The sequence below is a fragment of the Cicer arietinum genome, chromosome 4 (assembly GCF_000331145.2).
Source record: "Cicer arietinum cultivar CDC Frontier isolate Library 1 chromosome 4, Cicar.CDCFrontier_v2.0, whole genome shotgun sequence".
Lineage (NCBI taxonomy): Eukaryota > Viridiplantae > Streptophyta > Magnoliopsida > Fabales > Fabaceae > Cicer > Cicer arietinum.
In genome coordinates this window covers 22,991,034-23,018,711 of record NC_021163.2, presented here as the reverse complement: position 1 = coordinate 23,018,711, position 27,678 = coordinate 22,991,034, and the positions used below count along the sequence as shown (strand labels likewise).

General features: G+C 28.7%; 1 protein-coding gene, 1 long non-coding RNA gene and 1 pseudogene across 2 annotated transcripts; 1 reads left to right on the top strand and 2 right to left on the bottom strand.

The window, feature by feature from the left end:
* Window positions 1–5,450: 5,450 nt before the first annotated feature.
* LOC105851921 (uncharacterized) lies at window positions 5,451–9,352 on the top strand. Its single transcript, XM_073367301.1, has 4 exons — window positions 5,451–5,454; window positions 5,868–8,194; window positions 8,270–8,392; window positions 8,561–9,352. Exons 1-2 carry the CDS (start codon window positions 5,451–5,453, stop codon window positions 6,497–6,499), a joined length of 636 nt encoding a protein of 211 aa, XP_073223402.1. The 3' UTR covers window positions 6,500–8,194; window positions 8,270–8,392; window positions 8,561–9,352.
* Window positions 9,353–9,874: 522 nt separating this feature from the next.
* LOC113786215 (uncharacterized) lies at window positions 9,875–10,602 on the bottom strand. Its single transcript, XR_003472386.2, has 2 exons — window positions 10,291–10,602; window positions 9,875–10,161 (listed from the first exon to the last, which is right to left on the bottom strand). It is a non-coding gene; the product is annotated as an uncharacterized lncRNA (long non-coding RNA).
* Window positions 10,603–24,299: 13,697 nt separating this feature from the next.
* Window positions 24,300–27,300, bottom strand: LOC105851923 (zinc finger BED domain-containing protein RICESLEEPER 2-like; annotated as a pseudogene).
* Window positions 27,301–27,678: the final 378 nt, after the last annotated feature.

Below are 27,678 nucleotides of genomic sequence, written 5' to 3'. Positions count from 1 at the left end.
TTTATTAATAAAAAATTTCACTAATCTCATTGTAACCAAAAAATGGTATGATTCTCATTATCTTCATTCAAATTCATTTCTAAAAGATATTTAAATTTAAGTTTGTTTTCAATTCGTCACATCAATCCAATTTCCAAAAATAAGTTTAGTATTCTATGCTCACATATGATAATTATATCATGTTTATTTTATGCAAGTATGGTAATCATAAATTAATTACTAGGATCTTATCTTTTGAAGATCTTGTTTTGAAAGATATCTTAGTTGTATATGGCTTGGTTAATCAACACATAAAATGGACTAACCAGAATTATAAGTTCACCACTTGAACGGTTGCAAGAAGTATATTTTGAAAATTAAAATATATTGTTTTAAAAACTATTATTAGGTTTTATGTACTCTAAATCTAAAAGAAGTTCTATTCTATCTCTACTATTACACATTTATGGTTTTCTTATCCTTTATATTAACATCTATTCTCCTTCAATATTGTAAGTGACTCATCAGTAACTCCACCACATGAAATTACCAAGTAATTAACCAACAATAATCATTTCATTTTCCTTCATCTTACATTATTTTCATTTCGCAAATGATTTATCCTACATGTTCTCAAGTTGTCATTATATTATTCGATCATATATAAGATCATGATATACATAACTCTGATTTAGCATTCATAAGTATATGTTCATATTTCATACTTCTGACCAAAGTGTATGTTCATATTTCATACTTCTGACCAAATTAGTGTATGTTCATATCTACACATGTATTGAAATAAATTTTAAGTGATGCTTATTATTGGATATGTTTGTACTATTGTCTAATGCAATAACTAAAAGGTAATCTTTGAAAGAGAATTTCATCAATGTGAGACCCGAGAACTTGGTTTTCAAGTCGAACTATGTCAATACAAAAATGGCTTCTATTGTTTGGATATTGTTTAATTATTTTTCTTTCGACAAAATATTTTTGTCTATGAGAAGTATGAGGATAAAACAAATTAAAACAAAATTGTCTTAAATTTAAATTAAAAAATAAATAAAAGTTGAATAGAGGATAAAATTTGAATTGGGAAAAAAATTATCTATTTTAATTTCGAAAATAAAATTAAATAAATCATAAATATTGAAAATTGATGTTAAAATAAAATTAGTAATTAATAAAATAAGATGAATGAGATGTTTGATGAGAAAGTTTTACTTTTATAAAAAGAAAAATTTCATAATAAAAAAATGGAGTTTGATGAAAAACTTTTGCTTTGAAAAAAATGATATATTTATAAATAAAAGAAAACTAAAAAATAGAATTTGCTGTGAAAGTTTTGCTTTGGTACAAAAATAGATATATTTTACAAATAAATAAAAAATAAAAAATGGAGTTTATTACGAAAATTTCCTTTGATAAAAACATTGTTTAATATAAAATAAAAAAACAAAAATTAATATTAAAGTGACATGTGGCAAAAAGAAACTTTTATATATATATATATATATATATATATATATATATATATATATATATATATATAATAAAAAAATATATTCTCTAAATATATATATATATATATATATATATATATATATATATATAATTAAAAATGATATTCATTCAATTAAATTGGTAGAATACATTGATTTGTGTTCAAAATCTACAAAATCAAACGGGATGAATATGCAAACAAACTCACAATATTTAGGTTAATAGCACAAAACGACAACATGACAAAAAATATATGACAAAATTCAAGTGTCTAGAATACTCATGTCTCTAAATTTATAACATCAACGATGTTAAAATCATTGATTGAAATTTTTAACGGAATAATAAAAAAAAAAAAACCTTTTGAGTTTTTTCTTCCATATAAGTGACTCAACATTTTCTCACATTTTGCTTCCATAAGCTTTTCTATGCTCCATTTAATTTAGAAGAATCATTCAATTAAGTGCCGATTTTCTGTTGACCTAATAAACTAAGAAGGGCTTTTTTTATAAGAAGAAGAAGCAGGGCTGACCCAACATGTTATGAAGTTTAAAGCAAAATTATTAGATGGAGTTTTTTTCAAAATTTAATAAATAAATTATTAATATTTTATTTAATAACTATATAAATTTTCTTTAGCAAAATTAATGTCATTTTCAAATCTATTTTCTCTATATTTTTCAAAAAATGAAATAAGACATTTCAGCGGTTCTACGACAACATCAAGAACTCATGTAAAATTTTTCATGTTTTAATTGAAGAAGAAAATAGTGTGTATACATTGAATCACTTCAATAACTCATGTTAATAATATGTTAATATTTCTGATATGAGTAATATGCTCACTTTTTGTCTCATGATTTTTCAATTTATAACTAATATTTCTCTCATCCCTACTACTTTCATTAACCAACTTAGTTGTCCTAAAAAGAGTATTAACAAAAACAAAATATTTAATTTAATTTATATAAGATTTTATCAGTTTTAGTTTTAAGAATATTAAAATATAAAGTAATTTTTTAAAATTAAAAAAAAATTTGAGGCCTTTTTTGTCAAATAAAAAATTTTATTTTTTAGGAAGACCTAAAGATTTTGATTTAGTGGCCTTATCTTTCAGCTCAATTAAGAAGACTAAAAATATAAGTAAATAATCACAAAATGGTGGGTTTTTGATAATTCAATTTTATAGAAGAAAACAAAATAATAGAAAAACCCATGAACCGAGTGTGAGTGCATGAGAAGTGGTAGAAACATGGAGGAAGGTGTCGCACGTTGCGGTCTTGAATCATGACTTATATATATATATATATATATAAAAGATTAGAAGTATAAGTCATGTGATTTAATTGTAAATGATTATATGTCACTTAAATAAATCTTGATCATGACACTTTAATATATAATTGTACGGTTAAAATTTAACTCTTAAAAGTTGGTCATTCAAAAATCAACTAGTTAAGATTATATTCATTCACAAGACAAATGTTATTCACTATTTACACTATTTAAATAGTTAAAAGTCAGTTATTTCTAAATCGATTAGTTAAGAGAGAAATATCTTACTATATTTATCTCATAATTATCTGCTAAATATCTTACTGATAAATAGATAACGGAAAGTATAATATATTAATTATAATTTATTATACTAATCATACACATGAAATGTGTTCACTATACATAAAAATATGTAACATGTTATAATACATGTACAATAAATATAATTTACTATGCAAATATATATATGAAACACATATTTATCACTAATTAATCAGTTAAAATACTGTCGACAATTAATTAAATAATAAAATATCAAATTCATACTCTAAGACACATTTTCAAAGCTTCATTTTAAATCCTCCCTTTATAAGTATAACTTTCTTTTAAGTTTTAATTATTTTTTTATGATAAAGTTTTAATTATATTAGACTAACAAGTTTCACTTATGTATAGTTAATTCCTTCACTCTGTATTTGTAGACCAACAATTAAAATAATTGGTGTAATTTATGTCAAAAATTGAGTTTATAATTATAAATACTTGATATTTTATTCTTATGATTTTATTGTTCTTATTGACTAATTTTTTAATTTTTTCATTGTATTAAATCTACGTAAGAACTTCAAATACAATATATATTAATGATATTATGGTGATAACAAATGAAAAGAATAATTATCTACTAATTGATTGATTTAAGTGTGTAATTTATATAATGCCAAATTAAAACTCTTATATTAACTATCTACTAACAGTAAAATAATTATTTGTGACTTGGTAATTACAATGCGTGTTAGTTCATTAGAAAAACAATATGAATATTATTATCGAATGATGAATTATTATAGTCAATAATTATCTAATGTATATATATATGCAACGTGTCATTTCAAATTAAATCTCAATTATTTTTATTAATAACGATATTGTTTTGTTAACGCAAAATTTTCTCAGCAAACTGCATTTATTTATTTTCTTTATTAATAAAATAGTTTGTTTTTATCAAAGCAAAACTTTCTGAACAAATTTCATTCTTCAAATCTGAAAAAGATAATTTTATTTTGTAAATATTTTTGAATTCAATCCTTGTCCATTTATTTGAATTTTAATTATTTTTGAATCAATAATATATAAAGTAATTTTAAAATTTGGTAGATCGAAAAAAATCTCTTATAAGTTAATGAAAACTTGAGAATTAACGTGTGAGTAAAACATGTCAAGTAGATCAAAAGTGCTTAACACGTAAGAAATAATTAAAGATGTTTAGATAATTTAACCAGATGAAAAACTTAAGTTATGACATAAGAGGTTGTGTATGAGTGAGAAATACATAGTTTAGCTAGTTAAGAAAGACTTGAGTATACATTTTAAAGAGTAAATATGATATTTTGAGGTGTTCAAAAAATTTAAGGCCATAGTTAAGCATGAAACTGGAAAAAAGTTGAATTGTATACACATAGACAATGGAGGTAAATATTTGAGACTATTTAGTGCTTATTGTAGAGAGAGATGGATTAGAAATCCGAAGTCTCTACAGTTAAATGGTGTTGTTGAGAGGATGAACAAAACACTAGTTGAAAGAGTTAGATGTTTGTTGTCGCAAAACGAGCTTTCACAATTGTTTTGGGGTGAAGCATTGAGCACATTTGTGAACGTACAAAACCTTTCACCATGTGTGTCCTTGCAATATGATGTTGTCATTGCCATTTAACTTAACAAAGTGCTCTTATATAAATAGTAATGTAACAGAATAGTATTATGTGCATAGTCAGGTAGATAAGTAGACACATATGTATTTAGGTAGGAGAGCTATTGCATCAAAATGTCATTGAACTTAGAGATGGAAATTCAGTGGTTATGCATTTTGCAGGTAACAGTGCAGTGCCTTGCACCAAAAACAAAACCCAGGTTTGTATTGAAGTGTAGCCTTGTATAATATAATTATAATGTCTATTATTTCTAATAAAAATGGATCTCCTACAAATTTTCAGAGATCAAGAATCAAGCGAAACAAAGTCCCATTTGAAGGCTTTAAATGAAAATAATCATGAAGTGATTGTCAAGTCAAATGGATCTGATTGTTCATATGTACAGAGTGTTGAATCTTCCTCTGTTGATGATGGGGACTCTACCTTATTTCTACAGTTTATCATCAGTGTTCTGTTGCATATATGGTTCTAAATCCCTGTCCATGCATGCATTATTGGTAAATAATTATTATTTGTGCTTATAACTAGATAACTAGATGAATCTACAATCGACAATCGGGATTAGCTATGAAGATTCAAATAACTCTCAAGTTCGATAGTTTGTTTTGATTTAGGGTCTCCTGGTATACGAGAAAGCATTCATTAGGTTTTTATAAAGAAAACTTTGCACAAAACACATCACCTCATATCCCCCAATTCCAATTTTAACCCGCATCTTCTCAACCGATAAGCAAAGTTATTTGGTGGTTGAAACCGATGGGTTCTAAAACAAAATTATCTAATTTAATCGTATCAGTTTTTACTTGATCATTCACTAGTTCTTTCAGATTGGATGCAATCCAATATATAAAATGATTTTAATTGTTCTGATTTTTTTTTTTTTTTTTTGAAGTTTTTTTATGAGACATTTGACATATCATAAAATGTTAATTAAATACTAATAATAATTTCAATGGTTTGGTCTAATGATAAAAAGATAAATATTGAATCTGTAGGTTGTGAGGATATGAAGTTAACCTTGGTTGGAGCACCATCCCTTCACTCTAAATATCTTCTACAAAAAAAATTAAATATTATTTAAAATATCAAATGCCTCATCTCAATCTATAAGAGAAAACTCATGCAGCAAGTCTTTCTGGATCTGTATCAAATTGCAGCTATAACTCAGCTGAGGATTCCACTGGAAGGGGAAATTTCTCTCATGCATCAGTGATGGGAGCCCGATTCAAGAACTGGAAGAACTGGCTAAGGTGCAAGAACTGGAAGAGGCATTGGAGGATACGATTCAAGACATTGAACATGCAAAGATTCCAAACAACGAAACACTTCCAGATATCGAAAAGGAATATGAAAGCAAGTTATCTGCTAAAGAGGAAGAAATTTCAAGTTTGAAAGCAAGGTTGTTTGAATCTGTCACAGAAACCTGTAATGTGGAGACTGTGTCCAGAAATGTAGGTGACGCAGATCTTTTGAAACAAATCGAAGTACTGAAAGAGAAAGTTGAGGAACTTGAGATGGACTGTACTGAGCTGACAAATGAAAACCTTGAGCTTTTATTCAAGCTAAAAGAAGCAAAGACAGCTTCAAAAGATGGAGGTGCATCTGAAGAACTTTTGTCAAACATGCTCAAAGATCAATCTTTTTCTAGCTTTGAATCTGAAGTCAGCAGCAATTTATTTCGAATATTTCATTCAGAAGACATGCTCCAGGAGAAAAACGCTGAGAAGATTAGTAATGATAGTCATACTTCAATTCGAGACCTCCAAATCACCACTAGTAGAAGTGAGATTCAATTATCTGAATAATCATCTAACTAATAAAACATCTGATATGGCTAGTGATGAGGCTGACGCATCAAGTAAAGAAAAGGAGATTGGGGTTCTAAAGAAGCTCCTGAGCAAGTTGAAAGCCAAGGTTTATCATCTTGAACAAGAGAAAATTCTACTAGAGGAACACATGGATGACAGGATGAAAGAAAGAACGCATGAAATGATGCTCCACATATCAGATATAGAACATGAAAATGGAAAGCTGTCAATGCGTGTTTCTGTTTTAGAAGATGAAGTGAGAGATTTGACAAACGAACAAGAGTCCCAATTATCAGAGCTAGAGAATGATAGAAATCAAGCTGCAAGGCTCCGAGAGAAGATTATGGAGATGCAGTATGAGATGGATTCTTCCATAGAAGATTTGAAACAAAAACTGAAGACGACACAATTTCATTGGTCAGAAGCACAAGAAGAATCTGAATAATCTTAGAGGAGAAAATCAGCAGCTACAAATTACCATTGAAAATCCTGAAGACGAGTGCAATTCATTTGAGAATCTAAATGGATATTTGAGGCAGCAGAAGTTGGAGTTAGAGGACAATTGCTCCCTTATGGGAGCCAGGTTGAGGGAATCAAGTGAAAGGTTTGCTGATTGCTGTGGAAGAGTGGGATTCCTAGAAAAGAAATTTTCTCTAATGCTGGAAGATATTGCATTAAAAGAGAAGGATTTAACTTCAGATATGGATGGTATTTTGGATGAGAATAAAAAACATATGGAGCAGGGCCAAAACTTATTGAATGAGTTACAAATGGAGAAGATGGTAGACATTCAGAACCTTAAACTAGAAATAGAGAACCTCAGCCTGAAATTTTCAGCAGCCTATGATGAAAAAGAGAGAATAGCTTCCAATGCTTTGCTTGAAGTATCTGAATTACGTGCTGAAAAAGACAAACTGGAATATGCTTTTGGAGAAGCTCAATCTAAAGTGATTTTGTTTAAAACTGAGGTCAAAACGATGCAGACTCAATATGAACAAAAGTTGAAAGAGCAAACAACTGAGCTTGCTGATTTCAAAACTAAAATGGAAATGCAGATAGCTGAACATGAAAAATTGGCAAAACTGGTGGAGGACTACAAATCAAGAGAACTGAAATTCAAAAGCACTATAAATGCCCTTGAGTCAAAACTTACAGTCACTGCATATAAAAGACATAAAGACCTGGATGAATCCGGAAATTTAAAGGTTTCAGTTGCAGCAGACACGTCAATCTGAAAATGAGATAATGGCTCTAAATAGTGAGCTCAACGCTTCCAATACAGAGAAAGAGCGACTGGAAGCCTCATTATGCTTGACATCTGAACTATGTGAAGATCTGAAGGCAGAGAATACATCATTGGAACGAAAGGTATCAAGCTTGGAGACGGCTGCATCATTATTGGAGCACTGCAAGAGAACTAGAGCATCCATTGAAGAAAGGATTATGCAGTTGGAGAACGACTTGAAGGCAAGAGAAACAAGATGTGCTCATCATGATACTGAGCTCAATAACATCAAAAGAATAAATAGCCAGCTTCAACAGACCATACAACAACTTGAACAGGAAAAGGCTGAATTTCAGAGAAAAGTTCAGGCCTTTGAAGAAGAATTGAAACTGTTTAAGGAACAAAAGCGAAATCAAGTTTCAAAGTTAAACAGGAAAATTATTCACGATGATCAGAAGACTTCAAAAGTAAGTGTCTCTTTTTCATTAATTACATATCATTGTGAAGACATGACTGATAATTTTCTTTCTTTGATTTATTAGAATTCTATGGTTAAGAATACCAATCAAGTACGCAGTAATAGGAAAAAGCCATAATTAAAGAATGACAGAGAAATCCTGAAAGATCAACATGACCCTTATTACAGCAGCAATCATCAGAATTAGGTGATATGTTTTGAATTTGTCTTATTGTATTTTACCTAATTTTCAAATGTTACAAAGTATATTTTGGTTTGCGGCTTCAATTGTGCTGACCCAAAGTAATAATATCAAATAATTGCAATCTCACTGGAAATTAAATGTTTTTGTTTCATATCTCCTTTTTGTTCATAGGTGAAAGTAAACATGGACTTCTTGATGACAATGTTCATACGGTTGAATTAGAACCAATATCGAAGACTCAATTGCTTGCGACTGAACTAGAAAAGTCAGAAGAAGCCAAGAACATATATGAAGTTCAACTTAACAAGTCGGAGAAACACATTATGCATCCATTCTAGTAAAAACGAAAAGCTTTTAGTATATTTGTATGGTTCCTTATTCTGTTGTTTGTTTGGAGCTTTTTTTATTTAGAACTTTGCAGCAGAATCAACAATAAAAAATAAACAAATGAACAAAAATGGTTATTTTAGTTGTTGACGGAATAAAGAGAAAAAAAAGTGAAGTAATTAAAAGTGGAAAAAAGAAGAACAATGATGTATTGGTGTTCTCCTTCTTCCCCTGATGTCCAAGACCTGTCTACCAAATAATGTCTTGTTTCTTGATATAGGAGATCAAGCCTTGTATTTATAAAAATTCAACCATAGGAATCTCAAATTATGAGCCTAGAAATTATGGCCTACATTGTTATGCACTTGGACCAAAATTGTGTCCTAAGCCTATTACAAATTGATCACAATATTAATAGGTCTAACTATCATCAAATAGATCATAACATTAGCCCATTTTAAGAGTACCATTGATTGTAAGCACAATAATATTAAAATAAAAAATAAAAATTTAACATCTGGTATATTTAACTCCAGAAGATAGGTACACTGTTCGAAGAAGTTGTTACTCTTCTTCTAACTGTTGGAAGCAAATTTTAAAACAGAAAGGTATATCCTTATTATACTTTTGCTTTAGGTCGACCTATAAATCAGGATTGCTGGAATTTGAATCAGGTATAGCCTGTTTAAGTCATTTGTATTATGCCTTTGGTTTTAGGTCATGCCTTATTGTTCTATTAAGTCATTTGTGCAATAATATTCCTTGTATTATTATACTGCAGATTGTCACCTCAAGGCCGAAACAGCCGGGCAGAAGGCCCAGTAAAATTAATAGCTGAAGAAGAACTAGTGACAAAAGAAAAGTTTGAACGTACAAAATCAATGCTAGAGGAAGAGTTAAGAGATATTCAGGATCACTACTTCCACATGAGCCTTAAATATGCAGAGGTAGAATCTGAGCGTGAAGAACTTGTAATGAAGCTCAAGGTGGCTAAGAGCAAAAAAGGATGGCTCTCATAGAACTACGACCATCATTTTTTATGCTGACAATCTCAGGCTCCATCTATCACGAATTTGAAGTGCCAGAGTTTTCAATCTGATATAGAAGATAGTATACATTGTCGGAAAGTAATAAAGAAACCATAATGGTCATTGTAAATATCAGAAATTTTGAAGGTAGAAATTAACACAGAAAGTGATATTGTGAATTGTCTTGCGGTCAATACTAGGACTTTTATGTACACTTTTCTTTGGTATTCCTCCATGAGTGGACCTATTACATAGTTTCAATTTTCAAACATTAAACTTTCATGTTTTGGAATTTTATAACTGATCCTATTATCAACAACAGTAAAATACAAAACATACACGTCTCTTCCACAGTGCCAAGTGACCGTCCACTCTACACTAACAAAGGAGAACAAGCAAATGCGGGCCTGCATTGTCCTGATCCAAAGCACCTAATACGTTATAAACTATTCATATATGAAATAAAAAACACATAATTGTCGCAAAAGAAAAGAGAGATTTAAATTCATTAGCATCTTTGGAAGAACTAATCATTCAATCGATCACCTGAAATATCCTATGAACTGGTCAATTGCTAAGAAGGACATATTGATCATTAGTGGGCCTTGCCAAACTAAATAGTTGAACTACAAGCCTCGAATACTGATGGTGAAAATAAACAAAACTAATGGTACGTTTGTTTCCGCGCTTGACCACCGATTCACTGCATGTCCATGTCGAAGCTAAATAGCTTTCTATTGGCCGCGCATCTTGAGCTTTCCAATGTGAAAGCAATCACATGCTAACTGTGTCTTACATTCTAATTTCTATGGTAAGTTTTTCATTGACTTCCGTGGCAGATTTTTTCAGGAGTGGACATGGACCATGGTATTCCTAAATTTTCTATTTTTTTTTAATAAATAATAATGATATAATAATAAATTATTAAAATAATAGTAATAAGTTATTAAAATATCTCAAATTATTTTGTGAATAGGACTTCGTCTCTCTCCCTCTCTTCTTTAAGTTTTGTGCTTATTATTATATCTCTTTTCTTTTGGACTCTTCTTCTTAGTCGCACTAGTTAGGGTAGTTTCTTGTTTTGATCTTCAGACTATCTAAATATGTTTCTTATATTTGTCAGGTTCTTACTCTTTTTCTCCTCTAAGTAATTTTTCTCTATTAATATTAAATAAAGTAAAAAACAAATGTCAATGATTCTTGCTAGTAATAATCTTCTTTTTATTTTTACCATAATATAAAGAGATTATTCAATATATATTTCTTAAATCACAATCAACTTGTTGATATCATATTAAAATTACACAATTGAGGAGATACACAATGTAGACATTTATTAGAATTTAGACTGATAAAAAATATAATAAAATTAATACAACGAGTTATATATACAAATAAACTACTTAATATAAACTAACTAATATCAAACACATGTTAAGAGTTGATATATGACATGTTACATGTTAAAAGTTGATATATGATATGGTGTGATACTATTTGTTATGTTGATTTCAAGGCTTTAGGAGAACAAATTACATAACGTTAATTCGATGTAAATGTCTCTTTTCACATATTATATTTTTATTTTGTATTGATGTTAAATTGAATCTTTGATAAAACTGTATGATTTTTATAAATTTCAATTATAATATTTTAGTTAATATTTATTTTTTCCCAATATTTTGTGTAAGATCCTCTTTTATTGATTTTAGTTGAAAGTAAGTTTAAGGTAACATAATTTATATTTGGATACTGTTAGAAAATTCTATAATTTGAATCGACCTAGAATCTAAGGGATGAGGACGAATATATGAAAATATAAGTTCAAGGGAAGGGTTCATACATAAAAGTGTTGAAAAAATAAATCAATAGAGAAATTTAAATAATAGTCAAAACACAAGAAAATAATGTGGAAATTTTAAATCAGAGGAAAAACAACTATCAAAGAATAACACTATGTGAAAATAATTACAACACATAAACTTCTTTCAAATATCCAACCTACTTAGCAGAAAGACAAATATTCCTTGCTCATTATCAACAATAGTTTATTCAAAAAACCCGCATGGACCTAGTAGTTCAGTGAAACGCTCAGTTACATTAATATAATTTATTTTTAATTATTAATATTATTAAAATCAAACCAACTCCACTCTATTTCATTTTTCCACCTCACATTTTCTCTCCTTCTTCTCTCTCGGCAACAACATCCATCTTCCCCCTTTTTTCTTCTCTTCTTTTTTTTCCTTGCATAATCTCACTCCACAACACCAATTGCACACCTAAACCCTCAACTCTTATAATGAACTTAACACCCCAAGAGCATAATTTTTCATACTCCTACAAATACTCTTTGTTAAGATTTTTGGAGGTTAGGGTTTGTGAGTCAAGAAAGGAGAATAGTAACCATTTTTTGAAAGGTGTTCATTGAGACTCTTTGAGATAAATACACAACTCTAATGCTAGTATGAATCTATAGAAAAACATGTAGTTTTGTTTAAACATTTTATTTTTGTGTTTAAAATAGATGTAAATGATTTTTATAGTTTCCTAGAGTTAGCTAAACTTTTGAATAATTTTTCGAAAGTCTCGAGATTATTTTTGATTCTCAGATTTGTTAGCTGAGGTCCTGCCTCTACTCTAGAGTTGTTGGAGAACAAACTTAGTCCATTTTCCATAGTTGTGAGTAGACGAAGATCATTATCATATTTTTTTTTTATTATGCTATAATTATTATTTTACTCGTTTTCTATGTTAAAGTATTTATTTAAAAAATTGGGGAACACAATCTTTGTATTTTTTCTCGATTTTATCATTTACTTATTTTCACGGTCTTTGTTATATAATATGTTTGTAGCTTGATTTATTTATGAGTTATAAAACATTTAAATATCGAATTGATGTATCGTTGAATATGTTTTTCCATGAGTTATGGTGAAATGAAAGATTATTTTTAAATATGTGTTTTGAAAATTGTTGTTATAATTATGAAATCGTTAACGACAATAGGTACACTTAGTTACCTCATTTTGATTAGGGACAATTACTCGTTAGATGAAGTTGCTCATATGAGAAATGTCATCCGTAGGAGGAGAGAGCTGTCAACGAGATGTAAGCTCCCTAATTGATACGTGATAATGCGTTGCGAGATTGAGAGGAGAGAGCTATTCGTTAGATGGAGTCACCCCTAAGGGAAATGCCACCTTTAGGAGGAAAATACTATCAATGAGATGAAGCTGCCTCTTGGTTCTCAAGAATTTATATTTTTTACTTGTTTGATTTTCTATGGTATTTTTAAGGTGGTACATTTTGATTTCACTTCTTTATGAATTTGATTTTTAATATTTCAACCTGAATGGTCAAATTATAAGTTTAATAATTTTATCATGTGTATATTTTATTTGAAAATTATTTATATTTTAGGTAGTATTGTTTAACATAATTGTCACAAGATTGTAAAACAATTATTTGTGCCTTTTTGTGTTTCTCTTCTAGTTGGTGGTGATTGTTTGTCTCATCACTAAGTCTTTGTGACTTAGCCCTTCATGTTGTATATTTTTTTCTTTAGATTCACATAAAGCTGAGTAGCAAGTTGTTAGTAGATTCAAGTCTCGATTTTTTTTGTAGGCCTCTTTGACCGAGGATCCTTTTTGTAAAGTCTGTTAAGTCGTAATATATTTTGCAACTATTTTGAATCTAAAAAGTCTTTTTGGGAGATGTATTAAAAATTTAGATTATGCTCTTTGGAACATGACTGAGTTGAAAGTTTAAAAAGAATTTTATAAATTTGGAAACGTTGAAATTATAGAGGATACTATGTTGAAATTTCGAGAAAAATTATATATTTTTCGAAATGGTTATTGAGAACTATTTAGTTGCTTAATTGTTAAGTTAGTTGGTAGGTTTGTCAGACTATGAGTATAGCTTGTGCGCCGGTCACAACGTTTAGTTTTAGGGTCGTGACATTTAGATTTCCCATCTCATGGGAAACCCTTTTCGCTCCGCTTAAACCTAACACCCCAATGCATCCACACTGTCCAAAAAAAAAAATCTAACTACCTCACAAAACTCTAAAATAAGAGAGAAAGAAATACTTATATATCAACTTAAAGTGTTTCTGACTGATGCAAATTGTAATCAAAACTAAAGCCATATATATAACTTTGAACTCTCTCTTCCTTTACAAATCCAAACAATGTGAGACTATTTTAATTTCAACCAAAACTCAACAATCTCTACTTTGATTGAAATTGATGAACCTTCCACTTTCATTGTCTATTACGAAAATCATAGTTCAAAAGAACTATCATACTTCACCATAAAAAATATACTCTACTTAAAGTTAAATCACTTACATAATTTATTCTCAATGCCGAAAACATGCTAAAAAATATGGTGCAACTTCATTGTTATCTTTCTCAAAAAGTTCTTCAGCGACGTACATAATTTCATAGCACACCTTACATCAATGTCAACCAATCTCCATATTTTATTCCTCTAGCAATAATTAATCTTTTTCCATGGCAGCGCCGAAATGCCATAAGGATATACTATTCTTCACATGACATAATTTCACATCACACCTTGCATCATGAATGAGACATTGGTATTATTTGACTCAAACTCTTTTTATGATATTTCTCTACCAAAGCAATTATTCTTCACATGCCCAGACTGTCCACATTTTTAACATTTCATATAATTCTATGATTTTTCTTTTCATAAGGCATACCCTTAGCAACCAACACCCAATATTATAAATCTTCCTCACTTTTCAACTTTCTTTCTTCAGAAATAATTTTGCTGACAACTTCTTCAAAGTTCAAAGTTTCCTTCCCATATATCAAAACATGTTTGATATGCCCATAGGAAGATGGAAGAGACCGTACGAGTCTTAATGTCTTATCTTCCCTCTAATGACTTCTAATTTGTAGACAATACTATTGAGAGTACTTTGATGATCAAATACTTCATTTTTTCATCCATGCATAAATTATGAAACATCTCCTTCAACAACAACCAATTTGAGATGACTTTTGTTTGAAATAGCCTTTCAAGTTTCTCCCAAAGCTCTTTGACTTTCGACTTGTCTTGCACATTCATAGGAATATTTTTAGCCAAATACAAACAAATTGCACTTGCAGTTGTCAAATCTAATTCCTACCATTTTTCATTTTCCATTTATAAAATGTTTCCTTTTAGTGCCTTGTATAATCCTGATTGTATCAACATATTTTTTATTTATATTTTCCACAAGCCAAAAAATTATTTTTCCCATTAATTTCTCTATTTCAAACTTAACAAGACTTAACGTTGTAACCGAATGAAAACTGTAAGTTGTGCAACAAGTAGGTTCCCAAGAAAGAGAGGTAAATCACAAAGGACCACTTAACAACCTAGTTTTCTTTCCTTAACTAGATCATTGTCTAACATCACTTCTATAGTATCAAAATTATGTTTTGATATGTAAGATGAATTGAATACCCTACAATACCATAATTCTTTTCTGATGTGGAAGATCAAACAAAGTTGCGACCACAAAGCATTCTAAGAACTCTATTTTCTTGGACCAAACCAAAAGCTATTAATACTAGATGTTGGAAAAAAAAAACAAATAGAGAAAATTATATAACAATCACAACACTCAAAAATAATGTTGAAACTCCAAACCGAAGATTATTACAACACATAGATTTCTCTCAAATACTACACACCTCATTATAACCACACTCTCCAAATAAAATATCTAACTACCTTACAAAACTCTAAAACAAGAGACAAAGAAAAAGTCAGATATAAACTTAAAGTATTTCTGACTGGGGTGAATTGTAATGAAAAACTAGATTCATATATATATAACCTTGAACTTGCTCTTCCTTTATAATTCAAAGCAATGTGAGATTATTTCAATTTCAACCAACACTCAACAAAAAGAAATTTGGCAGTCGACGTCGCATTCAACCAACATTGACAAATAGTCAAAAGGGACAACTAACACCAGATAAAACAACGTCAACAGCATAAGGTTCCACATGCTAAACACATGAGTGAAAGTCATCAAGTTTACCGCAACACTAACCGGTTGTGTCGACTAGTAGCATGTAGACGTTGAAATTTAGTTCAACAAAAGTAACTACCACGAACTTGACATTTCCCTAAGACTACACTTACTTAATTTATTGTTTTTAAAAATACAAAGTTTCTACAATGGGAAACCAAGTCGGATACGTTCATTCTGAAACGAATTCAAAGCTTTACCAAAACTAAGTATATTTGTCGTGTATTCTGTAAGATTTCACAAATCTTAATAATTCGAATCTTTAGTTTCTTGTAAACATTTCAATTCTTCCGTAAAATTAATTATGTCGTTTACTCTCATATTGTCATTTACTTTCAAATCATTTACTTTCGAGTTATTTTAATCTTCTGCAATTTAACTTAAAATGCACTTTTCTTTCAAACTATTTACTCTAAGACATTTAAATATTCTGCAATTTAACTTAAAACGCACTTTACTTTCAAGTTATTTAGTTTCAAGCATAATTTACTTTCTATCATTGCTTTTAATTGCAATTTCCAACATTTATCTTTGCTATATAAATAAAATGTTATTTTCAAACTTTCTAGTCTTTTAAAGCTTGAACTCCTTTTAGAGATTTTAAATATTCAAAACACCTCACACATAAGATTATTATGTAACTTGTTTGGATTCTCATGTCACACTAATTAAACATTCATTTATGCTTGGATTTAGTAAATTTAGGGATTAATCCAAAAAAACGTCCAAAACAAATATATCATGTGAAAGTGAGTTCAATTACATTTGAGTGTAAATATATCTCGTTTGATGAAAAAAACTACAAATCTCAAATTCGAATTAGAATCAATTCTAGAAATAAATCAATTATAATCGATAACACCCAAACATTCTAAAATTAAATTTAGTGTGTCATGCGTTTGGTTCTCCTTTATCTTGTCCTACTTATCATGTCAAGTCTTTAAGGTCTTTATAATTATTATAACCATTTGATAGCAATAAAGCTAAATCTGCTTATTTAAGAATAGTTATAACTTTATTAGTCAAAGAATACTTGATATATCTTGGTCTTTTCGATCGAATTTTGAATTATTAGAATTCATTTTTTTAAAAATTAAATGGTTAAAAAAATGGTATTTATTGTTTAGTATAGTCTCATGATCAATTCATCTAATTGTCATTTAATAAATTGTTCTAACGACTTTATTATTTAATTAAATAGTTAATTGAAAACTTTATCATTTAGTTAAATGAATAAACAACATAATTAATTCCTATCAAACAAGAAAACCATAATTAATGTCTCATATGTTAAAGATCAATTTACTCTATAAATAATTCTTGTTAGAGTTATTATGAATAATTCTTTGTTGACATTTAATTATATCCATCAAACTTTCATTATTTTTATATTATCTTAATAATTATGTTGGAAATCAATAATGTTTTTGGTTTTGAGTGTTAGAAAAACGGAGAACGTTGAACGTTTTCCGTATTCTGTTTTTGTAATTCAAGTTAAGTTTGATTGTATGTAATCAACTACCTAACTAATTACTTGTTTAGTTAGTTAGTTAGGTAGAAGTTACTTAGAAATAATGTGATAAAAACTATGTATAAATAGCATATTCACCTCTCAATAAAACAACACATTCATATCATTCCTTTCTTTCTGGTTTTACTTCCATTTGAATAGTTTAAACACTAACAATATGTATCCAGATCAAGGTTTCGATTCGAGTGACAAACACAAGTGAAGTGTGAGGATAAATACGAGTTAAGTGTGAGGATCAAACACAGTGAATTGAGAATGAGTTCAAGTGCAAACAATAAAAAATTTCCAGCCCACATGCCACATTTTGATGAAAAAGATGGTGATAGATGGAGAGTGCAGATTTGAGCATTGTTTGGATTTCTAGAAGTGTTGGAAATCATAGAAAAAAGTTTTGAAGATCTGGGAGCCAATCCAACAGAGGAAAAGAAGTTGAATTTTAAAGAAAACAAGAAGAAAGATTGCAAGACCACTTTTATTCTTCATCAATGCCTTGACACTACCAACTTTGACAAAAATTTCTGATGCAAGAAGTGCAAAAGAAATATGGGACATTTTGGAGAAGTGTTATTCTAGAGGAACCAAGGTCAATAAAGTGAAATTGCAGACCTTATAGAAACAGTTCGAATTGTTGCAGATGCAGGAACAAGAGAAGGTTTCAGATCTGATTTCAAGATTGAGGAGTATCACAAATAAGATATTGAGATCTTTGCATCCCGAGTTCGATTATGTTGTGTGCGCGATTGAAGAATCTAAAGAAATTTCCACATTGAGTCTTGAAGAGTTGTAGGGAACTCTAGAATCAAGAGAGTTGAAAATGGATGAAATGAGTGAGAGTAATTCTGGGAATCAGGCATTAATAACATATGCCAACAAGAAAGGAGAACATAAAAAGAAATAGAAGAAGAATCTATATCTTTTCTAATTTATGATACTTTATGAGTTGTGTAAACAAAGTTGCCAACCAATTTTTTGTTGTTGTAGACAATATTGGGTGTTGTTTGCCATCAATGTCACATATGAAATTATATACTATTTAGATCCATTGCACGATCATTATAACAATCACTCACATATAAAGAATATCTTCGACACGTAAGTAATAATGTGTTTGGTAATTGAATAATAATCACATTTATTTTCATCGTGCTTTACAAGTTTTCCGCGCTCAACGGGGTGCTATAGTGTCGAAGTATAAGTCAAACAACATCACATGGATTTCAATAAAGGTTTGAAATTGTTATTATAGAACTTAATTATATGCCTTTAAAATTTCAATTACAATTAATGCATAAATATTTATTTTATAGTGTCCTCGTCAAACTAACATTATAGATTGCAGATACTATATATTATGATTCATGAAGGAGATTGTTGATATAAATCAAAATATAATTCCAAAAACGGTACGTTATTTTCATTATATATTTGATTCTAACTTATTTATGTTCAAATATTATATCACATAGTACTTTGACAACTCCAATTCAACATACTCTAAAAGTGATCTAACTGAAATAAAGGAAGATTGGTGTTAGTATGTGATCAAACTAAAAGTTATATAATTACTGGGAAATTGGCTATTGGAAATTGCTGGAAATTGGCATGCTTGAAATTGTTGATCATTATTTCAATTACTGTACATATTGTTGTTGTGCATATGTAATTGATATTATGGATATGTAATTGTTGTGAATATGATATTGTTGCTGTGAATATGTACTGAATATAGTACTGATGTAATTGAACTTGTTGTGAATATGTTTTAAATTAGAAAATTGCAAGTCAGTATGTTTCAATATGATTTTGGAAAAAAATAGAAAGACAACGTTTTTTTAAAAAATGCCATTAAACCTGTTTAAAAATTTCAAACTAGCGCTTTTTTAGAAATGCCATTAAAAAATGTCAATCAGATTTACAACGTTTTAATAAAAAGCGTTGTCAAACTAGTATAAAAATGAACCTACTACAACGTTTTTTTGAGAAAGCGCTGTAAGACGAGTATAAAAATGTATCTATTACAATGCTTTTGTAAAAAAAGCGCTGTAAAAACGTGTACAACAAGCAACGTTTGTTAGAATAGTTTTACAACGCTTTTTGCGAAAAACATTGTAAAACTAGTCTAACAAGTGCACTCTATATCATCTATTGCAGCATTTTTTTAGAAAAGCGCTGTAAATAGATAAATGTAAAAGAAGTATTGAGCGCTATATATTACATTACTTTTTATTTTAAATAGCGTTGTTGTATCTTTTAACAACATTAGATACTATAGCGCTTAAAAGCGTTTTAAACAGTTTAAAAAAAACGTTGTAAAAACTTATTTTTGGCGTAGTGTTTGATGTATCTTCAATATATATCAAGACGACACATCCATATAGATTAATTTGACAATATGGATTTTTGTTATTAATTTTAATTTTTTGAATATCTTTTTCACCAAAAACAAAATCCCAAATTAAATTTTTAGGAAGTATAATTTTGGTTTCGGTGATAAATTTTTTATGGATTTTTGTAAATTTAATTTAATTTTTTCTTTAATGTGCATCGGTAAGATGTGTAATTTGATTTTTATGACTGATAGATTTAGGATTTATTTTTGAATTTGAGATGTTTTATTTTTCTTGATTTTAGGACTAAGATGTTGAGATGATGATGACAAAGATATTGGAGATTTTTTATTGAGTTTTGAGATTTGATTTTTTCTAGGATTTTGATATGAAGTTATTTTGAAGATGATGAATATTATGATGAGTTTTTTAATTTTTCTTTTTTATAAAATAAAATTCTAAAAGAATGGTGATGTTGCTATAGTTGTTTGCTACCTCAATATTTTTAAGTAAAAAACTATCAAAGAAATGTTGACTTTGTTGAAATGGTTTGTCACCTTAGTATTTTTCAATAAAGAATGAAAAAAATAAAAAAGAATAATTTATGCATATTTCAAAATATAAATCACAAGATTTATACTTAATTTGAAAAGAAAATAAATAAAAAACTGCAATGTTAAAACTAAATAAGATAAAATATTAAAAATTTAATTTTGTCAATTAATTTTTTTTACTGAAAACAGAAAAAATCCACCTTTTGACCATTGAGAGGTACATGTTAATACATACCTAAGCATTTTTTTTTTTTTACTTTAAAAGTTGTTAAGTGTTATGAAAATAAAAATACATAGCTAAGCATTTTCTTTTACTTTTAAAAACACCATTGTTTTGACGGTGTTGTTAATTGTTATATATATATTCTAATGTTGAACATATTTATTTAATATAAAATTCTAAATTATAATATTAAAGTAAATAGGAGAAAAAAAAACCAAGTGATAAGATAAAATTATTAACTAAGAATTAATAGAGTCATAAGTATTGTTGTCAAACCCACTCCTCCATATATGATTGGTTTTCATTATTTTTTATCCGGAATGGACTTGGATTTTTGGCCGAAGTGTAAGATGAAATTCTTCAGATAGTAAATCTATTCACACTATGATAGTTGACTAAATTTATATCTTAGAAGAGGTTTTAAGTTAAAATAATGTGCAAATTTGCAGGTATCTTTTTGTATGACGTACTCGTGTTTCTAGAAGAAATCTTTTAGTGTTGTAAGTTGGATGGTTTGCGATTTTCATATCATTGTCTAATTATGGATATGTATTCTTGTTTATGAGTGATGGTTATTGAAATCATGTGGTTGAAATCATGATGTAATTATCATTGTGCGGCCAAGGGAGGAGGTATGTGTGAGCTATGATGGTCCCTCACTTCAGATTCTCTTTGAAAGTTTTAAAATACCCTAATTCAAAAAAATTTTGTATTTATTTAAAGGATGAATAAGGTTGATCAGAGATCGGCCCTAATGACATTCAGATGAATCAAACTAACTTGTCCAGCCTAGAACACTTTTATTTTGGGTTTTGATGTCTCTTTTATGCAACTTTGTTTAAGGTATTCTAGATTGAAATATCCCTTAATAACATTATTTTATGTCATATTTTCAATTTCAGAAAGAAAGAAAAAACTTAAAATGAGATTTAGAGAAAAATCAATTTAAAGTTATAGTGAATATTATTAAATGGTAATTAGTTAAAAATTAAAATCAAATATATCAACTTTTCAAATATTATATTTTTACTTTTTTAGTTTCTTGATAAGTGTCATTGGATCACTTTTTAGCATTTCCCTATACTTTCTCTATAACAAAATATAAGCAAAACAAACCAATAAAAATTAATATATTGGATTTAAATTTAATCTAAATATATTAAATTTTTGTTTTGACTTTATTTTGATTATATGTTGTTACAAAGTAGTGAAATATATTTGAAATAAATATTTGTAGTATAAAAAATAAATTTTTTTTCTAATATTATTTTTATTTTATCTTATTAAAATTGAAAGGTTAATACAATTCGATAAATGTATTTCAAAATTAATTTTTTGTTTATAATAAAAACAACTTGCTTTTTTTTTTACTTATACGAGAAGTATTTCTTAAGTCAAACTTGTACGGTTACAAACCCAAATAATTTGTGTTTAAATCCACACAAAATAAAAAATAAAAGATTATTATATCAATAATAATAATAATAATATCAATAATAATAATAATAATATTAATAATAATAATAATTTAATAATTACTTTTATCATTTATACGTGTGCGCAAACACAAATGATTTATGCTTGTCACCACTTGATCATGCAAGGTTTGCTGGTCTATCTCCACTCTAAATGAATAATTTATATAAAGATTTGTCTCAAAGTGCCCTTCAAAGATTAAAATCATTTTGATCAGAAGGCAAACTTTACGCAAGCAAATAGACTGCAAAATTTTAATCTAAAAGGGGGCAAGACAAATTATGATCAATGATTATGCTGTTGTTGTGCACAAAGATTGTGAAAATGTCACTCATATATATTATTATATATAATAATAAATTAGAGGTTTAATTATAGTTTTGGTCTCCTATTTTAGTTTAATTGCAAAAGTAGTCCATCCATTTTATTTCTCTCCAGTCTTGAAACAGAATTTTGATAAAAAATTTGATGAAGTTTCATTTTTTTGTGTGCATTTATTTAAATCACACTATGCCTTAAGATTTAGTGGTGCAACAATTGTATCTAAAATATATGATTATAAATGGTGTAGTGTGACTTGAAAAAATGAAACTTTTATCAATTTGGACTAAAATTCTGTTTGAGGTACTAAAACTGAGGAGAAATAAAATAGAGAGACTATTTTACTAAAAGTTTGACACCAAACAGCTAAAACCTTAAAGCGAAATAATGCTTTCAAAGGTAAAATATTCAGTGGCGTCTGCCAAGCACACAAACAAAAATAAACTCTATTCTTTTTTGTTTTTTTACATTAAAACAAACTCTATTCATATTAAAATAAAAATAATATAATCAAACTTAATAATTAAAAAGTAAATAAATAATATATTTCAATGGTTAATGGTAAAGAATAGTGTAAGATCCGCAATTCTTAATGTCATCAATTTTCGAAAAAAAAATAATATATATTTTATTGTAAGTTCATATCGAGTGTAGGTGGTCTTTGACATAATCAATCTAACCACATGTTGACAAGTTATTTGAGTGTTGGATTTAGTAGTAAACTCGATAAGCCCCTTACTCAAAATATGCTATCGACTTAGAGAAAGATAAATTTATATAAATTTCTTTGGACAAGGAATTTTTTTTTTTTTTGAGATAACATGATTTTTTAGGATAATTCGAATTCTTTAATATATATTACTTTGCTTGGATAAAAAATTTGAATAAATTTTAAATGAAAAGAATTTTATGAAGTATTTTGTCAAAACTTTATTTAGAAAATTTCAAATACGACGAAAAAATAAAGAATTTGAAAAATCTTCTTTACCTTGTAATATATGAATAACAAAATGGTCCATATAATTTTTTTACATTTACAATTTTGTCTTTATATATTTCAAAATTTGCACATTAGTTCCTATATTATTTTTGTTTTAAAAATTTCATCTCTAAAAATTTGCAAAATCTCTCAATTTATCTAAAATTTCAGTTTTACCCAATTTTTTTTCCCTCGAAACTTTTGAAATTTTATAAAAATAGCTTGACTTTAAATAAACAATTGTACCTCAATGTAGTGGAGGGATCTGAATTCGGACATGTTTGTGCACAATATCAATTGTGTATTCGGAAATGGCCAAAGTGTTATGTTTTGGAAAGAAAAATGGTTAGCTCAATCATTTTCACTAGAGGTGTTGCCACAAGATAAGTGTATTCGGTTGGAGACTTATGCATACAAGAGGTATAATCACATATCTTTATGCTTTATCTTGTGTTTTATGTTTTTGCAATGTGGAAACTTTGGATCATTTGGAAAGTGGTATGCACTTGGTTAGGCATTGACTTAAGTGAAAATTTAGCAGGGGTTATGCACTTGAATTATTTGTACGCTACTTGAAACAAAAACATATTAATTCAAATACACTCTACTTTCTTATTTTGGATTGTGAAAGCATATCTTCTTTTATAATTTTTTTTATATCAAAAGAAAAACAAATTAAACATTTTTTAGGAAAATAAATAAAGTTAGTTTGAGTAAATAGTTTAATTAATGCTTGTAATACAACAGTTTAATTAAGAGCATGTTTTGATTTTGAGTTGGACAATATTTTCTCGTGTCCCAAACTATATGAATTGGGCAATATTTTCTCCAACAAACGTCAACAAATCATGTTCAAAATGATGTCACGCAAGCACAATTTTCAGCCAAAACATCATCCTCAAAATACAGGCATGTGTTGTGCAAGTATAAGTCATATATGACTTCAAAAAACTAAGAAAGTCTGAAATCTGAAACCTAGATGTAATTAAATAAAACTGAAATAGCATAATTGTTAGGTTCATTATTAAAGCTCACTTACATACTTTATACATAAAAAATAAGTATAATTTTTCTTACTTAAAAAACTTAAGCAGGCCCAGGAGCAGTTGCTCCGTCAATAATAGACCCTTGCCTTCCACTACTAGTTATTGAGCCTTGTTGAAGTTCTACAATGAATAAATAATTTAAATTAAAAATTAATTTACAATAACAAGAAATAGTCTAATTAAAGAAGTACATATACAAATTACCCAGCCTGTCACAACATTCTTTGATATCTCAAAATCTTCTATCAAAATAAGGTCTTTAAAGTATGAGAAAGAGGGCTTCAACCAGTTCTAAGTGCAGATCAAAGCTTCTGCTATTTTTGGGCTCAAAGAGCTCCTATATGTGTCCAAAACCCTTCCACCTATGCTGAATGCACTATCTGAAGCCACAGTTGACACTAGTGTGGCCAAAATTTCTCTTACCATTGCTGCCAAAATAGGGTAACGAGCAGTGTTTTGCTTCCACCAAATCAAAATGTCAAACTTATGACCATCTACTGAACAAGCGCCACTTAAGTACCTCTTAAGTTTGTTTTGTTTATCAATAGAATCCTTTTCTTTTAAGTGTTGTTTAAAAGCATCTACCTGTGCAAAAAATGATGGATTTTTATGGGGAGTAGATTGTTCAACAGATCGGTCAACAACAGATACAACACTATGATCATGGGCAGATTTGTACCAAATGTACAATTTCATTAAACTATCCTTAATATTTTCAGCGTTCACCTTACCAATGTCCTCACCATACATGTTATCAAAAGTCCACTCAATATACCTTAATTTATAACGAGGATCACATATCACTCCAAAATAAAGAAAACGATTGATTTTTTCAATGTCACCCCAATATTTATCATATTTTCCCTTCATATATGAACCCATTACAACCACAATAGTATTCAGGTTCATTGATGTTTTGTCAAGCTCACATTGAATAGAAGCCAAGTTATGAAAAGCTGTGTGCAAAGATACTTGTTGCGACGATGAAAAAACCTTTGTCGCTTCAAAGAAAATCTTTAAAAATCCAACAAATGCTCGAATTCTTTCCCAATCATCAATCATCAGAAGTAGGAGGACCAACAACCCCAAACCTAGTCAAACACCCATAATCCTTACCCTTTAATTTATCAAAAGCTTTTTGATACTTTTCAGCAGCTTCCAACAAGGTGTAATCCTTACATTTGTGGGATTTTTAAAGATTTTCTTAGTCTTGATGTTTCTACTTTTTGTATGTTGAATTCCACCTTGTAGAAACATCAAGACTAAGAAGTTTTTTATATGTTATATTACAAATATCAATGCATTCCTTAAACTTCAAAGCTCTTTGTGGAGAAGAACGGACAAACCTAATTGCATTGCGAATGCTACGAATAGATAAATCTTGTTCTAATAACCCATCTTGGACTACTAGATTCAAGATATGGGCGCAACACCTCATATGAAAATAATCCCCTTCACCCATCAGTCCATTCTTGTTCTTAAGTCTCTTGTTCAGATAAGAGACAACCACATCATTGGATGATACATTGTCAGCGGTAATTGTAGACACTTTTCTAATACCCCATTCCATCAAAACCTCTTCAATTTTCCTACCAATAGTGTCCCCTTTGTGATTTGGCACTAAACTAAAGCTTATAATGCGTTTATGATAGTTCCATTCTTTATCAATGAAATAAGCGGTAAAGGTCATATAACCGAGATTTTGAACGAACGTGCAACAGTCCGTAGTAAGAGCTACTCTACTACAATCAGATTTGAACAATGCCTTCAGCTTCAGTTTTTCAGCAAGATATAGTTGAAAACAATCCCTAGCAATAGTCCTCCTTGAAGGGATGGTCATTTGTGGCTGCAATTGTCTACATAATTGTTTAAAACCCTCACCTTCAACCACTCTAAATGAATGTTCATCAAGAATAACAAAAAGAACAATGGCATTCCTACATGCTTGGGCATTGAATCTTTGGCTTGATGGAACCAAACTACCACCATCACCAAAAGAAAGGTTTGTTTGATTGGGGTCATTAAGAATGTGGGCTGGATTACTTTTGCATTTCTCATAGTGAGCTTTCAAGTTTGAGGTTCCATGTGTTTTAAAATGACAAAGGTATCTTTGGTGACAATGTTTACAAGAAGCAGTAGGGATAGGCTCATCGGGTAGAATGTTAAAGTCCAGCCAAACCTTAGAGCTTCTCCTAGGACCATTAGCATTGGGTTTTCTTTTTTTACTACTAATAGGAAGAGGAGGAAGCCCATCTGCAGCAATAACTGCTTGTGTTGGTTGAGAATTATCCACTACTGAAATATTTTAAGAGTTTAATTATTAATTTTTTTAATATTTAAAGTGTAGTTTTTAATTAGTTTTTTTATATATAGTTAAACTATTTAAATTTTTTTAAATAGTTAAAATGTTTAATAAGTAGTAATAGAAGGATAAGTACTAATTAATATTACATAAAAACTAATTAAACCTGAGAATAAATAAAATTTAGGCATAAAGGATACATATTAAATAAAAACAGTTGCAAGAAGTACCCATAAAAATTGAGGATAATATATGCATACTAATTAAGAATAAATTAGTTGCAATCATATATATTAAGCATGAAACATGCATACATACAAATTAAAAATAAAATAATATATACTAATTAAGCATCAAATAGTTGCAAATCTAGATACTAATTAAACAAGAAGCATACATACAAATTAAAAATAAAATAATATATACTAATTAAGCATCAAATAGTTGCAAATCTAGATACTAATTAAACAAGAAGCATACATACAAATTAAACATAAAAAGAAACATACTCATTAAACATAAAATATTTGCAAGCATACATACATACTAAACATAAAACTATTTGCATATTAAACATAACAAACTCACAGTGATGATGCTCCAATACTCCTTGTTGTCCTCCTTGACTGTTACCCTCTCCTTGTTCCATTACTCCTTGATGTCCTCCTTCACTGTTACCCTCTCCTTGCTCCACTACTCCTTGATGTCCTCCTTGATTGCTAGCTTCTCCTTGCTCCATCTTCTAAAGCTAGAACCACACTAATAAAACCAGAATTAGACACAAACCCTCAAAATAAAATCCAGAATTAATAACCAACCAAACTGCAAAAATCATAACGATAAAAAATTAATAACATAAACAAACAACACAATAATATGAATGAAAGAGCTAAACAAACACACAAACTAGATTATATAAAAAAGTAAAGCTAGTTAACAAACTAGATTGAAAAAACTTGAAGTCTAAAAATAAGAACCATACTCTTAAAACTTTTGAAAATTGGAAACATTTAAATAAATAAAAAAGAGAAGAATGCTTTAAAAATAACAAACAAAAGCATACATAAATAAAAAAACTGAAATTGAAAAATAAGCATACACTCAACAAAAGAATATA